The 22,126-nt window shown below is 35.6% G+C and overlaps 1 protein-coding gene across 1 annotated transcript in view; it reads right to left on the bottom strand.

The window, feature by feature from the left end:
* The window catches only part of LOC150108517 (receptor-type tyrosine-protein phosphatase mu-like), a 1,155,664-nt gene that overhangs the window by 736,213 nt on the left and 397,325 nt on the right, over positions 1-22,126 (bottom strand). The window contains exon 14 of the mRNA XM_090415942.1: positions 15,365-15,492. Coding sequence (XP_090272068.1) covers positions 15,365-15,492 — 128 coding nt within the window. The remainder of the gene's footprint in view (positions 1-15,364; positions 15,493-22,126) is intronic.

The following is a 22,126-nucleotide window of genomic DNA, read 5'->3' as shown; positions in this document are numbered from 1 at the left end:
GTGAGGATTGACAGGAAGACATATTTAGTTGGATGCTACTATAGGCCAGTGAATATGGAAGATGGTGATGAAGAAATATAAAAGGGTATATGTGGAACTACAAGGGGGATAATTATGAAGAGCTCAGGAGACAGCTTGCAGTTGTAGCATGGAATGAGGAGTTAGCTGGAAAAGAGATGCAATGTCTAAATGTATTCCAAGGGTGAGAAGGTTAAATAAGGTAGGTGTGAAATGGATGAATAAAGAGATTAAGAATGTGATATAGAGAAAAAGGGCATTATGAAGGCAGCATAAAAGAAGTGGAAATAACCAGTTCCATGAGAACTACAAAGACCAGGCAAGGCAGGCAACTTGGTTGGTGAGGGGGCAGATAAAAGAGGTATGAACAGCAGTTAGCTAATGAAGCCAAAAAGAATCCTAAGGAATTCTTTCGATATGTAGCCAGCAAAAGAAAGAATGATTATGGAAGGATGACATTTATTTGAGAAAATGGTATAAAGACAGTTGTTGCAGAAGGTGTGGTGGATTTACTTAATGAGCAGTTCATAAAGATCTTTCATTCTTGTGAATGTGACTTCATGGAGAGATTGAGAGCAGTTGATGATAAGGAGGAGAGACTGACTGTAAGTGAGCAAGAGGTGTATGGGAAGTTGAGCAAACCTGATGTTAATAAGGCTGTGGGAACCTGATAATATATCACCACATATTCTGAATAGGACATGGTGTCTCCACCATATCCTATTCTGTGCCTCTCTGCTGCATTCCTCATATGAGAGATAGGTCCAGTCTTCTATATTTTTCATCCGATCCAGTCTTTGTCTTCCTCTTTCCCTCAACAGTTCCTTCGAGAAGTGTCCTTTGTAAGCAGTGATGTCTCAGAATATGTCTAGTTGACTTTTCTCTTTTTAATTTCTTTCATCAGGCTCCTGTTTACGCCTACCATCTCTAGTACCTCTTCATTTGTCTTTTTGTCTTTCCATGATATCCTCATAATTCTTCACAGCATCCACATTTCGAAGGCCTCCAGTTTTTTCACTCTCATTTTGGAGAGTGTGTCCATGTCCCTACTCCATATAATAATGTAGACCATATGTATCATTTGGAGATTCTTAGTCTTGTTTTCAGATTTAATTCTCTAGATCAGGGGTCGGCAACCAGTGGCCTGTGGGCCGCATGTGGCCCAAACATGCATTTTTGGGTCCATAAAAGGTTGACCATACTTACATGGCATGTGGCCTGTATGTTGAATTATTTAAATAATGCATTTAATAATTTTATACCTGTGCAACTTGGAAATACAAACAAAAGGAAACTTTTGTTGGTATTATTGAAGATTTACAAATGGAAGGTTCAACAAGATTTGTTGATTTTCATAAAAATAGCATCGAAATGCGATTATTTTTGAACACTTTTAATGTCTACATTGATGACATATCAGACCAACTACAGATGGAAGTTTTGGAATTACAGTACAATGAAACATTAAAGAACGCATTTTCGTTAGAAAATATCCAAAAATTTTATCGATGCTTACCAAAAAAAATTGAAGTATTAATCAGTTTCGCAAAGATGATAGTCACATTTGGAAGCATATACTTTTGTGAATAAGCATTTTCTGCTATGAGTTTTAGAAAAAATAAATTTTCTTCTCGACCTGACTGATGAATTTGGCATGCTTCGATTCGTATTTGCTCCTCAGGTTATAAAGTAGATATAGATAATTTGGCTAAGAGAAAACAATCACAAAAGTTGCATTAAGCAGGGAGACATCCGTATTGTGATGGATAAACTATATTACTTTGTTTTTATCTGATAATAATTTTTCATTGAGTTTCATTTTTATGCTTATTTCATACCTCGTTCTTTAAATATTTCTGTGTTTTTTAAAATTTATATAATAAAAATTGAAAACTCAAGTATTTTTTCACTCATTATTTTCTCTTAATTAAACGCTTGCAGCCTGATTATTAAAATTAAAAGTTGAATGTGGCCTGCGAGTCTGAAAAGGTTGCCGATCCCTGCTCTAGATGTTAGTAAATTTTTCATACTGTTGAAAGTTGACCTTGCAATTTCAATCCTTTTTCTAATTTCATCTTCTGTCCTGCCATTCTCTGTGATCAAGTGTCCAAGGTATATGTATGTTTGCACCTGTTCTAATTTATTTCCTTTTATATTGGATTGGCCACTAGAGGGCTACGTGGTGTGTAGTGTTTGTAGAGAGCTCCTGAAAAGATTATTATTATTCAGGCTTCCATGAAGTCGAAAGACTCATCGTGGGAAGTCCTTTCTAAGAAACACAAGTCTATCAAGACTCATCGAGGGAGGTCACTCCTAGGGAACACAAAGTTTATCATACCACTCCTTAATTGCATTGACCATTCTCGCTCTCACCACTCTAGCAGACAATGCATTCCATGGACTATATAATAAGATAAGTGTTATTTTGAGTAAAAATTGACAATATTGCTTGAATCTTATGTAGTATTTTTTACTTTTGGTAACTTAGTGTATCTGTGTGATTTTTGTGTGTTTTCTGCATTATTTAATTAGTATTTGGATAAGATACAATAGACAGCGTGCACATGGCACTGATGAGAAGAAAAACAATGCCGTCCAAATCACCATCTTTGTTCAAAAATTTTAAAGTAAGGGAGTTTGTTCAGTGTAACATCTGCGAGATGTACGTTTTGAGGAGAGCAGTTGGAGTTTGGTCCGATAATGATAGTGGAGTGAATGTGTGCCAAAAGTGTAAAGAAAGTGAGGATTTGAAGTGTGTCTCAGGTTGTGAGATTGATGTCGATGCTGAAAGCCAGAATGGTGAAAATAGCGATATAATAGGAATTTGCAATGTAGTACCAGATAGCTTTGAGAGTGGTGTTCAAAGTGAGAGTGAAGGTTTAACGGATAAAAAAAATGAAGAGTTAGTCTCAATGAGTGAGATCGCACGGTTGCACAGAGTGATGCATAGGGAGAAGCGGCAGCTTGAACGTTTGCAAAATTGTTTACTGAGCACATCAGCTAATGAAAGACAAATGCATGATAAGAAAAATAAGAGTATGATCAGGAGTGTAAAAAAAATGAAGGAACGAGTGTTGTATATGGTGATTCTTTAATAAGAGGTGTAATAGATGAGAGTTTGTTAAAATCGTACTTACCAGGTGCGAAAATTAAGGATGTAAGTGAGTCTATTAGAGTGCAAAAGCAGAGTGTGAAAGAAATGATAGTAGTGGCAGGAACAAATGATTTAAAAGGTGATAAATTTGCTATGAGAGATGACTGAAGGAATTACTAGAGATAGCAAAAGAAAAAAGTGAGATAGTTAAGATAGTGAGTCTGTTGCCACGGTATGACTGAGAAGAGTTGAGAAGGAAGGCCATAATTGCAAATGACTCTATGTGCAGGTTATGCAAGAGGAGAGGTGTGGAGTTTGTAGATGTGTGAAGTGAGTTTGATGGGCGAAAGAATTTATATAAGATTGATGGTTTGCATCTGAATGGATTTGGTGTGCAGAGAGTGGAAAAAGTGTTGTTGAATGAAGTGGAATTGGATGTGCAGAATCAGGGAAAATAGAGTTATTAAGGGGGGGGGAGTGGATATGTAGACTTTAGGGAGGCAGTTGAGTTTATGAATGTGTATAATATGTTCAAGCAGGTATGAACGACAACAAATCAGAATGGGATAGTTAGTATAAGGCATTAGGATAGGGGTAAGACTGACGGGCTTCTGCATTTCATGTATACTAATGCCAGGAGTATTAGGAACAAGAAGGAAGAATTTTTGGATTTGGTTGGCTCTTCCAGGGCACAGGTTATTGGCATTAGTGAAACACGGCTGACAGAAGATGATATAGCTAGTGGGATAGAATGTGAGGGGCACAGTGTGTTCAGGAGGGACAGAGAGAATAAAATGGGGAGGAGGAGTGTTATTGATGATAGCTGATGAACTGCAGCAAAGGAGAATAGAAGTAGAACTGCAGGATAGAGAAAAGAGCACATTTGAGGCTATTTGGTGTGAGATTGTGACTAGCAGAACAAAATATACAGTTCAGTGCTGCTATAGACCAGGTGATAAAATAGATGGTGGAGATAGTATGCATAAGCAAACAGAAGCAATGAGTGGAAGGAGGGTAATTATTATGGGGGATTTCAACTATGGTAACATTGATTGGAAGGAAGAGAGGACACATGGGAGGAAGGAATTGGATTTTATGTAGTTATTAAGGGATAACTATCTGTGACAGCATGTAATGGAAAATACTAGGGGTCAGAGAGTGCTTGACCTAGTAATTGCATCCGAGAATTTGGCTGTAATGAATATGACCACATTGACACCAATCGGTGAGATTGATCATAGGGTGTTGACCTGAGAGGTGGCTAAATGTGTGGAATTTTCAATTAAGACAGCGTACATGTGGAATTACTGGGCTGGTAAGTATGACAAGCTTGGGAGATTGCTTGGTTCAGTACCATGGCATGTAAAACTGCAAGGGCTGGATGTTTATAGTGCATGGGAGGTGGTTAAGGAGTGTTTGCAGGAGGCAATGGCTGACTGTATACCTAGAGTCCGAATAGTAAATCAAGTAGGGGTTAAATGGATGAATAACACCATTAAGCTTGAGCTGCAAAAAAAGAAACAACTGTGGAGGGGATTTAAGGAGAAAGTGACCTGTAGGCACATGAACGTTATAAAGCACAGGCCAGAAGGGTAACGAGTGTGGTAAGAAAAGTAAAAGCGGATTATGAAAGGGAATTATTCATGCAGGATAAAGAAGAATCCCAAACAGTTTTTTCGATATGTTGCAAGTAAAAGAAAAAATATATACGGCAGAATGATTTTAAAGAATGCTGATGGTTGGGAGGTAACCGAATCTGTTGATATAGTGGAATTACTGAGCAAGCACATTGCAAGAGTATATCATCCATGTGGTGACATTGCAGGAATGAAGGAACCAACAGCTTATATGGGAATGGTGGTGAATGAAGTGGAGGTGAAGTCTATTACAAAATCTCAATGTTAATACATCTGTGGGATTGGATGGTATACAAGCCCGTATCGTACGTAAAGCGACTAAGGAATTGTCAGTGCCCTTGACCATTTTATTTAATATGAGTCTCGGGTCTGGGTTAGTCCCGAAAGGGTGCAAAGAGGGGAAAATATTTCCACTGCATAAAGGAGGTTCCAAGACTGCTGTTGAAAATTGCCGACCGATCAGCATATCAGGAGTCGCTGTCAAGGTCTTGGAGAAAGTAGTCAAGAGGAAATACAGGAATGGATAGATGAAAATGGGATACTGTATGGAGGACAGCATGGTTTTGTAACAGGTAGATCATGCCTCCGTAACTTGCTCACGTTTTATAACACAGTGACGGCTGAACTGGATAAGGGCAATGGGTTTACATGATTCTGCTGGACCTTGCCAAGGCCTTTGACAAGATACCACATGGAATTCTAATTAAATCCATCCCCATATGCTGCAGTAAACTGCGGCTTTACTGCAGCATATGGGGATGGATATAGGGTTGGTGAAATGGATAGGAGGGTGGTTGATGGAGAGATAACAGAGAGTAGTTTATTCAGGAGTAGATTCCAAAAGACAGCCTGTGACTAGTGGTGTGCTGCAGGGTTCTGTTCTTGGACCACTACTGTTTGATTTGTTCATTAACGATATAGGAAAGAATCTGAGAGGAACTGTTCATTTGTTTGCTGATGATGCAAAGTTGGGTTGAGCAATATTGAATGCACAGGATGTGAAAATTTTGCAGGATGAATTTGGATAGTTTGGAGGACTGGGCTAAGGAGGATGGATGTCAATTTAATGTGGCAAAATGTAAGGTTATGCGTTTTGGGGTGAAAAGATTAGCAGAAGTATACTACGTTGGTGGAACTGTACTCCAGGAGATTGACGAGGGCCAGGGATTTGGGAGTGTTGGTGGATAGGGAGTTGAAGTTTAGGAGGCACATTGCAAAAGCCCATCAAATCATTTGGTTACTGAAGAATACTTTGACGAGCAGAGACTAGCAAGTTATTGTTCCTCTGTATCAAGCCTTGATAAGACCCTATCTAGACTATTGTGCCCAGATTTGGGCACCAGTGTTTCTTCTTGATGGAGAGGATCAAAAGACAAGTGTCCAAGATGATAGCAGGTCTATGGAATGAACCTTATGAGAACAGGTTGAAGATTTGTGGGTTGCAGAAATTGGTTGATAGGTGGAAGAGGGGGGGGGGGGATATGATTGCGACATTCAAATTACTGAAGGGTTTCTATAAGATTAATTCAGAAGATATTTTTGAGAACAGGACTGATGGTGGGAGAACTAGGGGCCATCCATGGAAACTGGGCAAGAGTCCTTGGAGTTACCCATAATAATAATAATAATAATATTCATGTATATTTTTGGCATTTCCTTTTCTCTTGAAATTATCATGTTTTTTGTCTTTTTAATGTTAAAACTGAGGCCATACTGTTCGCTGTACTTGAGGGTTTCATCTATAAGAGTTCTGAGGTCATATTTGTTTTCAGTTAGAAGAACCATGTCATCTGCATATCTTAGGGTACTAATATTTCTGCCACCTACAATGATTCCTTTGAGGTTACTAATTTTATTAAATATTTCTTTTGTGTACAGGTTAACAAGAATCAGAGAAAAGACACAGCCTTGTCTAATTATATAATAAATATAATAATTTACTTATATAGTAAACCTCTACAATTTTTGTGGTCCAGCCGATACCAAGAAGTTAAAAAGGAATTTCTTCAGCTATCAATGAAGCATGGATGATTTAGACTTTCACTCTTAAACCTCTGCTATTTAAGCAATACAGCTTCAAAAATCCATAAAATATTGCAAACTAATCACACATGTGCAGACCTTCTCCCGTACTACTTGGGTTTTCATCTTTCCTTTTTTGGAGTTAATGATTATAAAGGTCCAAAAGCTGAAATTGTTCCTAAGTTTTAAAAGAGTTATACCATGAGTAGACATATCGATACAAAATTAATAACAGAAAAAACTCACGTACAAAGATTATTTAATAGTATAATTTTTGCCTGTGTGTCACAGGCATCTTCAGTATATATTAAGCTCAAATTAAACATTAACTGACAATTCCAAAAAGCGCCACCTATGTAGCTGGTGTAAGATAACTAAACAGGCCAAGAAATTTCCTAAAAAAAAAATAATTAAAAAAAAATCAACACAATAAAAAGTTAGGAAAGATTAGCTGATTTGTAAAGTACTATCTCCCATAAAGGGGACAGATGTAAGCTATCGGATCTGTTTAAGTTTGGAGAATGAAGCAGAGTTTCACGTTTCTTTATAAAGGTGTTCCATGAGGAACCGACTTTTGTGAAGAACTCTTGTCTTTCTCCACTGAACTCTATGTCTAGTGAAGATGGCATGTTCTGCAAGTCCAGACTTTTCAGGTTTAAAGTATTCAATATAAGACTGGTGTTCTTCTAGACGAATAGAGGCAGATCTTCCCGCTTGTCCGAAATAAGATAATCCACAAGAGCATGGAATCTGGTAGACACCTGAATGATTAAGATGTGGTAGCTTGTCCTTAGGAGAAGTGAGAAAGGTGGAGATTTTTCTAAACAGTCGAAAGGCAACAAAAATATTCAGTGGTTTTAAAACTTTGCTATATGTTCACTGATGTCGCATACATAAGGGATAGGAATGCGTGTGATTTCTTCTGTGTTTGAAGAGGAAGACATATTAAAACTACTCAAAGTTCTTTTAATGAAGCATTTCTTATAACCATTAGATAGAAAGGAAGAAGCTATATATTGTAGTTCTTTCTGTAAAAGATCGTCTGAAGAAAAAAAGGAGTGGGCCCGATGAACCAGTGTTTTAATAGTTCCTACCCTTTGACTGGGATGGTGATGAGATTCCGCATGGATATAATATCTTTGTACGCAAGTTTTTTCCGTTATTAATTTTGTATTGAGATTGTTCCTGAATACTACAACACTCTGTGCTTAACTCTAAGACTGCTAAAACATTCCAGAATTGACATTCTTGCCATTAAAAAAGGTAAAATTTGGTATAACGAAATCTTTAATCTTTTTCGCTGCAAAGTTCCACTGTTGGGTACTGACAACAATATTTTGTTTCCTAACTTGATGAAGTTCCAAGGGTACCCTAACAGGAAGGATCTTGCTTGGAGAATTGCATATGGCCGCCTTCCAGTCAACGCCATCAAATGGGGGTACTTTAACATCGGAGATACAATCTGTAACATCTATTACCAATTGGAAACAGTAGAACATGCATTCTACAACTGCCCTCTTGCTCTGCATATTTGGAACAGATTATGTAATGTGTTGGGCATGCCACTATTTACAATATAATAGGTTATTTTTTTACAATACCCACTACCTGTCAGCAATGGGAAGAGAATTTTGATTTTTATAATTAACAAATTAAAATATCATTTATGGAAGGCTAGAAAAAAACATGGATTTGAAAACTAGAATTATGACATCCAAATGCTTTATTATATTGTATTGTGAAAATTTTATTGTTCAGTGAGACTTTTTTGTATTTAGAAAGAAGCATTCTAGGAGATATCAAATTTATCACTAGATGGTGTAGACCATTCACATTATGCAATATTCACCAAGGGGAGATAAAATTCTGTCTATTCTTGCTATGAGAGGTTTTTTAAATCGTTCCATCCTCTTAATTCAATGTAGTCTTATAGTCAATTGCAGAGATGACTGGAGAGCAATACCAGGCAGAGAAGGCCAACTCAAGGTGGTTAACCCAGATGGGGCTAACCACCTGGGTGTCAGTCATCTTTGCGCTTTAGTTTCAATTGGTCTTTTGGTTGTTTATCTATATGAGATTGGTGAAAAAGGAAAACTGATAGCCTTTGGCTATATGATGATATAAAAGAGCTGAGGCCTTTTCTCTCTCTCTCTCTCTCTCTCTCTCTCAAGCTATCTATCTGTCTTTTTTTCTCCTAATACTATCAAGCTCTCTAGCACCCCTATACTAACTACTCTAGGCCTATAATGAACAACCCTTTACTTTTTTACCTCAATAAAGGTCGAAACCAGTCTGGGTAGTGACCCTTTCCATAATGCATAGCATTATACATGCTCGCAAGGAGATGTGCTTTGCATTATGGGATACTAAATCAAGTGATGTGAAGTCTTAGCTTCCTTATACGAGTTGCCCCAGTCCTGAAAATACTTCTTGTGCAAACTTTGTTTGCTTACACCAGGATAAAGGATTAAACCAAGTATATAAAGCTATATAAAGATATAAAAATACAATTACAGTTAGCTAATAAATTAACAAATGAGATTGAAATTAATCAAGTGTCACAACAGGGATGTAGCTTATCTCCAACTCTTTTCAACACACACACACAAGCATTTCTTTACACATATATATATATATAATATATATATATATATTGATCATATTATTAAAATATGGAAAACAACAATAAATCAATGGTATCTAGCTAAGCAGAAGAATTGTTATCAACACAACTGTATGCAGATGATCAGATTACATTTTAAGACAATGAAGATGACCTTCAAAAGTCAGTTTATGAATTAAACAAAATAAGCCAACAATACAATTTAAAAATTTCACAAAACAAAAAAGTCATGGCACTTAAAGGTTGAGATCATATTAGATCAAAAACAGTCATAGAAAATAAAATAATATAACAAGTAACACAGTTTAGTTATTTGTACTGCATAATAACATATCTAAAAGATAAAGATATACATGAAAAAATAAAGAGATTTCAGAAAATCTGTGGAACAATTAAAATAACACTTAATGAGAAACAACTAAAATTTTATAAAGTAATGGCCATTCCAATTCTATAATATCATTCAGAAATATTGATCAATTAAAAAACAAAGATGAAAGTAAAATATACGAGTTGCAGAAATGAGATTTTTAAGAGCAATTAAAAGATGCACAAAATGAGACCATCTAAAAATTGAAGTCACCAGAAGAGAGCTAGATATTTACAATGTAAATGAAAGGATCAAGGAATATAGAGAAAAGTGGAAAGAGCATCTATTTAGGATGAAAAGAGATCAGCTACTAAAAGAATGGATAAATATAGATCAAAGGGAAGAAGATAGAGAGAGAAAGAAGAAGACTAGCTGCAAGATGGAAAGACCAGTGAAGTTGGAATAGGCAAATTCCTAACCCTTGAGGAGGAGAAGTATAAGAAAAAAAAAAAAAAAAATATATATATATATATATATATATATATATATATATTCACAAATTTTAAAAATATGAAAAATAACAACAAAAGAAGGCATCAATTAACCGGTAAAACTGTTATCAATACAATACTGTATGCAGATGATCAGATTATAATGCAAGATAATGAAGAAGACTTACAAAAATCAGTTTATGATTTAAATAAGACAAGTCAAAAATACAATCCAAAGATTTCACAAAATAAACAAAAATTATGGCAGCTAAAGGCAGAAATCGTATTAGATCAAAAATAGTCATTTCTGATATATCATCTTTGATTCAAGGTACAGTAGTGCACAAAGAGAATTTGTTTCAAATACTAATCCTGGGAATGACTGGGATATGACCACTTTCTTTAAATATATGTGTTATGGAAATGGCAGCTCCATTATTCAATGAAAATCTATTATTATTATTATATGGTACCTCCATGGAGTCCAGAGACTCATTGTGGGATACCCAAACTATTACACACACAAAACAAAACTTATCATACATCTTATACATGAGGATAAAGGAGAGGTATGATCAATTTTATAAATCCCTTTAATATCTTAAAAGTTTCTATCATCTCCTCTCTTCTCTGCCTGTCATAACTACCAGCTTTATAATTTAACATAAACCTTTTCTTGACAGAGAATTCCACATGTTTGACAACTTCCCAGAACAAGACTGCATGTCACTCTCCCAAACTGGAGGCAGAGGTTCTACCTTGGTTATGGATATATCTTCTGATGCTATCATAAAATCCAACACTCTCAAACCCCTTGTCCCCCTCTACATCTTCCTGAGGATCCCCTGGTCTATAGCAGCACCCAACAACACATTTTATCCTATTGCCCTCAATCTCACAGCATACAGCCTCAAATGAACCATCTCCCAAAGACTTAAAATTCCCTTTAAACTTCTAATTTTGTTGGTTATAATTCTTTAGCTATCATCAACAATACCAAACCTCCTGTCCTATTTCCTCTATCTGCCATGAAAATACAATACCCTTTACATTCTATCTCCGTAACTATATCATTTTCTGTTCGACTAGGTTTCACTGATGCCTATACCTTTTGGCTAAATCAAGCTGACCAATGCCAAAAACTCCTCTCCCTTATTCCATACTCTTCTTGCATTTGTGTACATGCAAATCAACATTCCCTTGTACCCACAATTAAATTGTTACCAACCCATTCAAATCGGAAACTTGTGAAATCACACTCAGTATTGCATAATCATTTCTGTAGACATTCTCATTTATCATAGGGATGACCACACACAAGCTTGAATGTATCTTCTCTAATATCTCTAGTTTCCTAAGTAGTTTTGCACTTCCAAGTTCTCACTAAACAACACTTTTTCCAAACATCTAACTCCATATACATTTAAATGTAATCTGTTAAGCATATATAAGTCTTTTTGTCCATCAAATTTTGTTATGCATCTGGCAAAGGGGTGGAAATATATGCTTTGGATTTGGACCTTTTAAGTATGTCTGGGGATGGAAAAGAGAAAGTTTAACAACGAGGCCAAATAGATTGCATATCTAATTATAAGAATAGGCTAGGTGGTAATTTGTTATGTCTATACACAAATGCAGAGCATCAGAAACAAATGGATTCAGTTCATTGCTTTATTGAATATGATGTGGTCTAATATTGTTGGCATTAATGAAACTTGGCTATCAGAATCAGATATAGTAAGTGGGATTGAGTAATGGGTATACTATTTTTAGGAATGGTAGGAGAGATAGGAGAGGAGCACTAATAATGATATCAGACGACTTAAGTCCAAATGCCTTAGATCTCGAACTTACATAGCAGTGAGTTTGAGACCATCTGATGTGAAGTGGAGGCTAACAGAATGAAATACAGTCATACCCGACTTAAGCTACCCCGACTTACGCGAATCCAGAGTTACGCGGTTTCTTATATGTACGTATTCCCATCCCACTTCACGCCTCACCACTAGTCGTATCATTCAGATGCCGGCCGCATTCGCCAGTATCGCACATGCTGTGAACAAGCATTGACGTGTTTCGCGCAGTCTCCATTCATACACAATTTTTATAGTCTACAAACCTTGCGATTGTTTAATGTTATGTTCTTGATAAAAATTTTATCACATAAAAAATAATAATATCATCCAAAAGAAGCAAGTCCAATTCTTCTACAGCTATCAAGAAAAGAAAAACATTGACTTTGGAAACAAAACTCAACATTATTAAGGATTTTGAAGGCAGAATGAAAATTCGTGAGCTAGCAAAGAAGTTCGATCTACAGGAATCCACAGTAAGAACAATCATAAAAGAAAGGTTTACAGATTTTGGAGGACATAGATTCTAACAAGGAATGAATTGTAGCCACAAGGCAGGAATAAAAAAAATTATTAGCTTGCTATGAAGAAATTTTGCGTGACAAGAAAAAGACATTATGCCATCAGACAAATCTATTAGATTTTATGAAACCATCGACATCGAAATAACTTTCTTTTTTTTTATGTACGAAAAACTACAATTATGATTATATTTCTTAAAAAATATAGGTGTTTTTGTAAACCTTTGGTCCCAATTGCATGTTTGTATATATAAATTACATGCAAAATTATACCCAGAGTTACACAAATTCAACTTACGTGCTTTTTGTTGGTCCAACCTACTGCGTAACTTTGGGGTTTTACTGTATATGGTGGGGTTTTGCTACAGACCTGGTTGCTCAGTTGCAGGAGATGAAGAAATCACCAATTTAGACTTACGGGTACTAAATGAGTGATCATTATGGGTGACTTTACTTATCCAAACATGGACTGAGTAGAAGACATTGCTCCTGCTGTTTGAATGGTCATGGTCACAGTATTTGTTGCTGCACTTCTTGCTGATGGGAGGAACAGTCAATGCAGAGCTTCACTGTGCAACATTGGACAAACTGAAATCCAACATTCAACTCAAATGACCAGAACCTCTGACAACCAGCTTGATTTTGGTGCATCACAACGGTATTCCACACTTTGTGCACACTACTTGTGAGCAACGGTTACTCTGTAATCATTGGGAAACTCTGCCACATTCCCCCCTATAGCCCAGACTTAGTGCCTTCAGATTTCCATTTGTTCAGCCCCTCAAGAAACACTTTTCCTGGAGAAATTTCACTACGGATGAGAAAGTTCATTATGTGGTGCAATCTTGGTTACTGGATGTGGGCATGTACTTCTTCAGTACAGAATTGATAATGTGATCTATTATTGGGACAAGTGCATCAATACATTTGGATACTTTGTGGAGAAGTAGTGCATGTTCACTTACTTCTTGGTGTATAATTTAAACTTTCTATTATTAATCATCCTCAATAAAAAAAAGTGTTATCTTACTTTTCAGAAACCCCTTGTTTCTGAAAGCAGTGGAAACATGGATGAAAAAAGTTGCAGTCAATGGCTTTTTATAGGGACCAGATGGCTCAACTGCCATTTGAACAGACAGGAAGTTTGCAGAATTTATTCCTTTCAAAACCTGATTTGGATTTAGTGATAGTTATAATATATATATAGAGGCATCCCTTGCTTAACACAGTTTTGCTTAATGTGGGATTTTATTAACGCAGCAAAATTAATTGTGACAATCCCTTTATATATGTAGCAAGAATTAATTAACACGCCTTTAAATGTACCAAAATTCCACCAAATATGACATCATTGCTACAACCCATGGACATGGACGTCATTGCAACTTTCAAAGCCTATTTTCTTAAAAAGACATTCTTAAGGGCAGTAGAAACAACAACGGGAGAAAACGCGATTACACTCCAAGAATTTTAGAAAAATGTTAACATTAAACACGCAGTTGAAAACATTCATGACTCATGGGAGCAAGTGTCTTCTAGCTGTATGAGAGCTGTTTGGAAAACCTTTTGCAGAATGCGCTAATGACTTAGGTGATTTTCAAAATCCTGTGAACAACGTGGTTAAAGACATTGGTTTTGATGGTGTTGATTCAGAAGATGCTAAATAATTATTGGATTCAAATTCAAAAGATTTCAGTGACAACGATATCTTGAAATTGAACAACAATGTTCATATGAAGACAACGAGCAAATGGAATGTGAAGATGAGATTCCAAAAGAAATAACAATCAAAGAACTGGATGGAATATTTCACAGTTTAGAATCGCTTAAGCAGCAAGTAATGGATATGGATCCAGATGTTAATCAAAGAATGCTTGTTTGCTGATCTAGAGAGTCATTTTGCTTGTTATCGTAGAATTTATGCTGATAAGAAAAAAACTAAAACTGTTCAAACAACTCTCGGTAACTTTTTTTATTAAAGAGAGTTGGTTGAACTTTTTTTGAAGTTGTTTGAATAGCTACATCAGTAACTAATGTAGGTACAAGCATTTATTAAACGTTTACTTTGGATTCATTTTTTATCTTTCCTAAAAGAGTACCATATAAAACTAATCATTAATACAGTAATCAATCATGGATGAATTGTAATTTTTACCATTGATTATTAGATTTGATTAATGCAATTTTAATATATGCGGGTAACATTGAGGGATTAATTAATCATGTTAATCAAGGGACACCTATATATATATATATATATATATATATATATATATATATATATATATATATATATATATATATATATATATATATATATATATATATATATATATATATAGTTGTTGCAAGCTGCAATGTAGGCAGGAGTTTTGGTTTTGAGACACTCATGATATGCTGAATTTTTCTTCTTTGTACTGAACTACACACTTGTTAGAGAACCAAAAGCTTGGACTGTGGTTGGGAAATTTTGGTGAAATGAGTGATGAAGGCCATCATCACAAACATAGACAAAGAAATGTTACTTCTATGCTCACTTTTTTTTTTTTTTGAATCTCATACTATTTTGGCTTCATCATTAAGTTTTATACTAAATAATATGCCATCTTACCATCAAAAAATCATATGACAAATTATAACAACTTCTCTTTTCAAGATAATAAATGTTTAAATTAATAAAACTTCATTTTTAGCCTGCAGGCAAAAAACTGTTTTCTGATTATATATTTACATTATATATCAACACTGGAAATCATATTTTGATATTATAAATAAAAATATCATTGAAAACCTACCATATAATCTACTCTATCTGATTCTTTTCCTCCATCATCCTTCCCATATTCCCAAGGTCTCCAACTAACTTCAATAGAAGAAGATGTAACAGCCAAAATTTGTGGTCTTTCTCTCAAAGTGGGTGGATCTACACAAGAGTTTAAAAATAAAATTAAACAAAAATGTATACTGGTTATTTGAAAGAGAGAGAGAAAGAGAAGAGAAATGACAATATTAAGGATCAAACTGCAAATTTCATAAAGTTATTTTACCCAGATTTTCTCATCATCGGCATCATCATTAGGAGACCTCCACAGAATCAAAAGAATCATGGTAGATTTCCTGTCACCAACTATATAACATGCATTTCATCAAACTCAGCCATAAATGCATTTACCATCTCCACACATACCGAATGCTCAAGTAATTCATTCCAATGCTACACTCATTGAAAAAAAAAATCTACTTCTCATCTGCATGCTCACACCCTCTTTATTTATACAGCTTCCAAGAATAGCCTCTTATTCTGCCCTTGTCTCTCTCAATTATAAAACATTTCTTCCACAACATGATAACTGAAAATGTGGTAATTTGTTGGTAATTCCTTACCAACAAATATGTTCGTTAGTAAGGGATTAGCCTACTTGTTCCAATCCACTAGACTATGCAAATTGCATTTCCTCAAGTTTGACATACTCAACATTCCAAAGACCAGAAACCACCTTATTCAGCTATCTCTGAACTCTTTCCAATATCTCCTCATCCTTCTGAAAACTAGGTTATTAAATCTGTTCAAAAAAGCAGTCCTGTCTTTTCTCTTGCAAAAGGGATTTCAACTCACCTTCCTTTATTCTAAGTAGTATGAAAATCACCAAACTGGATCAGCTCTCTCTCTCTCTCTCCTTAGAATGATATTTACCTCCAATCAATGTTCCTCTATAAGCTGTGTCCATTTGCATGCAGACAACAATTAAAAAGAGAGCAGACATACCTAATAACTGCATGCACAAAATGTTTGCTTTCAGAATTTCTAATTTATAGTCCATTTTTGAACGTACCATACCCTTTTATGGCTCAATGGAAGTGCCAACTGCACACCACAGCACTATGCTGCCCAAAGCAAGAAAGACAGCTCAATTCTAGCTGCCATCTAGAGGAACTTTTTCTAAGCCTTTCTTTGACTAGTTCCCAAGTTAGTCAATCTCCTCTGGCACAGACAAGTGAGTTTTTTCTGTTATAAACTCAAGAGCATCAACCATAGTACCCACACTATTTCAGACAAATAGAATGTTAGGATTAGAGGCAGCACTTGTCAGCTGTCTTTTCACTGGATGTTGCTTATAAATAATGATAGTCAGCCAGCTATCGCTGACTGGCTACTGGTGAAGACAGAAGTGTCCCCTCAGTCTCCAAAACTTAGATAGGGCTAAAACTCCCTATAAGAGAATAAAATGTTTTAGCAGATTTTTTTTTATAAAAATGAATTATATGATAAATCACACTTGTCCCTTATTTTATTTAGTAATTTCTTTCATGACTCTACTTCAATATTACTCCAACTCAGTATGCTCTAATTAGTTATTTTTAGCCTGCACTGTGTGGGTGCTGATGTTAGCAAGTTGCAATGTTATGACAGTACAATTGTCTAGACAGTACAATTATTTGAAACTTGAAAAAAAAATATACAAACATTGATGGATTTTTGTAGCTATGAAGATATAAACAAATTAATTTAGATGGGAAAAAAAAAAGAAACATTAATATAAGAAATATTACATTAGCGGTTTTAGGGTGCTAAACCCTCAAAATGTGAACACAGGCTGCCACACACATTGAGTCTGAGACTAAAAACTTGTGCACAAAGGGTGGCAAAAATTAGAGGGAATATTTCTTTCAGATTCTCCTGGCATAAACAAATCACATTAATAGCTTCCTAAACTGCTAGAAAACTGAGTATTCTTTCTTGTTTAGCAAGATCTCTGGAGTTTCCATAAATAAACATTCATCCCTGTACTACAATCAAAAATAATATTTATTTTACAAATATTTCATCTAGTACATTCAAGTAGTTGCATGTTTGTTAAATTAAAACCATTGGTCCAAAATGATCACTGATTAAATGAATTATTATAATACAATCTCTTTAACACAAAAAAGTATAACAATTTCCAAAACTTTTGAGATTTGAGATGGTAAGGCAAGCATTACAATTAAGATTTGGCCTGTGAAGTAGAGATTGAGTACGTTCTATGAATAGCTTCTCATGTCGGTACATAGATCAGTGTAAGAACTTTGTGTTTTCCCACTGGATCCTATTGTTTTCATTTTCAATTCAATGCTGTGCATTGAATTGAAAATTCAGCTGATCACATCTCACAAATTGCATCTCCAATTTGTGAGATGTGATCAGCTGAATATGGTCTTATGTTCAGAAATAAACTGCACATTTTCTTGTTTGCTCATAGTATGACAGATTGCATGAACATGAGACTTGGCATAATCCAGATAGAATCATTCTTGAGAGTTTGTCTTTTGAGAGGATAACAGATTATGAATTTGGTTAACGATTTAGATGTAGAAATAAGTTGGCATTTTTTATAATCTTTGCTACTCATTCAGAGATACCTTTGATGTAAGGTACTGGAGTACTGCATAGTTCTTCTTCTTCTATTGGATGTTGTCTTGGAGTGATGTTAATTATTTTTTGCATTATTCTTGGGTTAAATCCATTTAGTAGAACTGTTTGTTTAATGGTTTCCAATTCCAGTTTGAGCAAGACTTTGGAAGAACAAATTCTGTGTTCTTCCAAAGGATTTTATGATACTATATTTCAGAGATGGATGGTGTGCTAATGTATTGTGAATATAGCATCCTGTAAAGGTCAGTTTTTTGGGAGATGGAAGTGGAAAGTGATCCATTAGTTCACTTTCTACTTCCCACCACCAAACTAGGCTGCAGATGGCTGGTAACCAATCCAGTTGAGGTCCTGGATTCCTATGTTCATCCATATGCAGATGTGACAGGAGCAAACATTTATCCTACAATATTCATCCTCATGGAAGAATATCTTCCAGAAGAGAGTATGTTATGGTATATGGTCAGCCAGGTCTCCTGATCATAATCCTATTGAGTATGTCTGGGATGCTCTAGGAAGATGTGTTCCTGCTCTCAAACCCCACCCTCCTCAAAACCTTGAGGAACTTAGAGAGCTTTGCAGGAGCAGTGGTTTTTATTACCACCAACTGAGATCCTGTACACCATTATGAACAGTATGAAACATTTTTGCAAGTGCTATATTAATGTGAGGGGTGACCATATTCCTGAGTGAAGAATTTTGACAATCTCATTTTGATCTCTTTGGATCATTGTCTTCATGTACCCATTTGTTATGGGATTAAACTATATATATTTTTATGGATTTTTTTAAAAAATTTCACATCTCATTATCATACTGCTTTTCATCGAATTGCATAAAAATTCACCATACAGTTTTCAAGTTATCATGATTTGTCTCTTTGTTCCTTAAAATATGAAAACCAGTGTACTTCAAAGGAGTAATTTGATTCTGAAAAACTCACTAATCCATTAAGATATGGACATTCTTATTTCTCTTTATAAGGTTGTGATATTTCCTGATCTTGAGTGCAGTGTGAACAGATTTCATCAACTGGCTTTCTTTGGGACAGAAGGTAGTGGAGATGATTAAGAGCCAAGGTGGTAAGGATAGGTTGAAAGTGTGTGGCTGCAGGTTTTGTTGACAGGCAAAAGACAGAGGATGTGATGAAAACTTATAAGTTCCTAAAAGGGTTCCATAAGACTTAAACAAAAGACATTTTTCAATACATGATAAACAGAGTGCAAACTAGTGGTCATTCCTGAAAGTTGTGTAAGAGTGTATGGACTAGATTTTTTGCTTGTAGAGTGCAGAATGAGTGGAGTGGAATGAAGTGGAATGTTAGATTTAGTTATCAGCATGCTGACAGGGAATATTGAAACAAAAGTATGATAAGCATTGTGTACAAAGTTTAGTGTGGGTCTCCTTCAATGCGTCTCCTAACTCCATGGAGATGCCCATATAATAATAATAATAACAATAACAATCTTGATGTGTACAAAAACAACAAACAGAGTACATACAAAACTTTAATAGAGCCAAAAAAAAGCTCCTTGATTTGATATTCACAATTCTTAATTTCTCCTCACACCCTCCTAGTTCTCCTCAATCTCACAATATTTTAGGAAAAACCTCTTCAATGTTAATCCTATAATAACTCCTTACCAACATGTTTGTCTGTATTATATCACCCCTCTTTCTCCTCTCCACAAGACTCTGCAAACTGCACTGTCTCAACATTTTTTCATATTCAACATTCCAAAGATCAGAAACTAATTTGGTCAATCACTTCTGGACCTTCCCCAACATCTCTTCATCCTTTTGAAAACCAGGTGACCAAATCTGTGCACAGTAGTGCATATGTGGCCTAATCAGAGGCTATTATGAAGAATCTCCTTACATCTATAAGTCAGTGTTCTCTGCATCATTGCCAGAATTCATTGTGTTGTCCTCACAATTTTGACAATATGTCCTCTAAATTATAGATCCTTATCCACTATCACCACAAGATCTTTTATTTTCTCTACTTCCAAAAATATATCCCACCAAGAGTAAATTCTACATCATATCTTTGTTTTTCAAATTTTAAAACCTTACATTACACAACATTGAACTTTCATCCCCACTTCTGTGCCCATTCACTCAATCTATTCAAGTCTTCTTGTAAGGCCACAACAACTGCTCTATTCCTCATAGCTCATCCCAACTTTGCATGACCTGCAAATAATTCAGTATTCCGATCCATATCTTCCCCAATATCATTAACACACACACAGGTTAAACTTAAATTAGACCCCTGGCACAAGTGACTTTCCTTTTCTGGGATATTGCTCCCCCATACACAACTTGCCAATGCCTATCAGATAGCCAAACTAAATCCAATCCACTAGTCTAATATCCAATTCCATTTGCAGTTTGACTATCAACTCATCATGCAGTAATCTATTAAAAGCCTTTGCAAAGTATAGGTATACTAGTGTTTATCTGTCTGCCACATCCGATGCTCCTGTCACCCTATTGTAATAAGTAAGCATATTATTACTAGCAAATCTGTGCTATCCATCAAAGGTAACACCTTCGTTGTTGACCCAATTCTGAATCCTGATTCTCACCAGCCTCTCCAACACTTTAACCACAACACCTGACACATAGATGGGCCTATAATTTGATGCTTGAATTCTGTCACTTCCTTTATTAAGAGGAACAGTCGTACCTTCCTTCCACTCCTTTGGAACCTGATCCAATGTAAGACTCATATTAAACAACTGTGTCAAGGCAGATGTCAACTGCCTGGCACATTCCTTCAAAATACACGGTGATGCATCATCAAGTCCCACAGCCTTTAAATTATAAACTAAAGATACCAAAAAATTATATAGTTAGTTTAATCCTTTATCCAAGTGTAAGCAAACAAAGTTTGTACCTGAAGTATTTCAGGACTGGGGAAACTTGTATATAGAGGCTTAGAACTTCACATCACTTGCCTTAGTATCCCATAATGCAAAGTACATATCCTTGCAGACATGTATAATGCTATCCGTTATGGGAAGGGTCACTACTCAAACCGGTTTTGACCTTTATCGAGGTCTCATCATTGGGAGCCAGATCCAGAGGTGATACTAAGGTTGAAGTAATGCAGAAGTGTGACACTTTTTGGCTACTTGTATATGAAAATATGACTTCTACATTACTTCAACCTTAGTATAATCTCTGGATCTGGCTTCCACTGATAAGACCTCAATAAATTGCTGGTGGTGTAGAATTATTTCCGTATCATGGGATTATTTAATTCTCAGGTCTTACGACTGAAAGTTTTTTTTTCTCTCTTACAAACGCAGAGGTTATAGTCTTTTTCTCCACCTGAGATAATGGTACCAATTCCTCCAAGGGTGTGAACTCTAGGAATTGAAATTCCAGGATGTGAAGAAACGAGATGGGTAACTAAGGTTTTAAAAGAGATAGTCAAAGCAAATAAGATTTTTTCCTTCATCCCTTACAGCAGAGATAATTATTTAATTGTAGTCAAAGATGTGGTTTTACTTTCGAAGGCAGCACTGTTATTCCTATAATGGTTGGAACCCAGGTAAAAACAATAAAAATCAAAACATTTCCGATGGAATATATAGAGAACAGTAATGAAATTCTTATACAGACATTTTCAAAATAGGGTAAAATTAGTAATATACGAAAGGGTTTATCAGGTGAAGATCTAAACTGGTTTTCTGGCGAAGTCACCTTCATGATGGATATGAAGAGACACCTGTACTAAATTTATCAACATCAGTACAACCTGAGTTATGGTAAACTATCCTGGAGTACAAAGCTGGTGCCTGCATTGTGGTTCATACAATCACTTGAGTGGAAACTGTCCCAAATCTAAATGTTTCAACTACATGGAGATTAGACATATTGCTAATCAGTGTCTCAAACCCTGTCAGAAATGCAAAAATTCTGAACACCACATTACTACCTGTCCTTTTAGAACTTTTGCTGAAAGAGCAGGAACACCAGTGGAGCCAATTAGAACACCGTATATATCAGAAAGACACAAGCAAGAGTTCCCGGATCTTCTTATTCAATCTAGTAAAGACAGCCCTTTTAAACAAGCTACACTTGGTAAAATCACAAAAAGTGCGTGACCAAATCAATTAGAAATTAGCCCCCAAAT

The sequence above is a fragment of the Typopeltis vanoorti genome, chromosome 3 (assembly GCF_054136105.1).
Source record: "Typopeltis vanoorti isolate ZY-2024b chromosome 3, IOZ_Tvanoo_1.0, whole genome shotgun sequence".
Classification (NCBI taxonomy): domain Eukaryota; kingdom Metazoa; phylum Arthropoda; class Arachnida; order Uropygi; family Thelyphonidae; genus Typopeltis; species Typopeltis vanoorti.
This window is presented reverse-complemented; position numbering and strand designations above follow the sequence as displayed.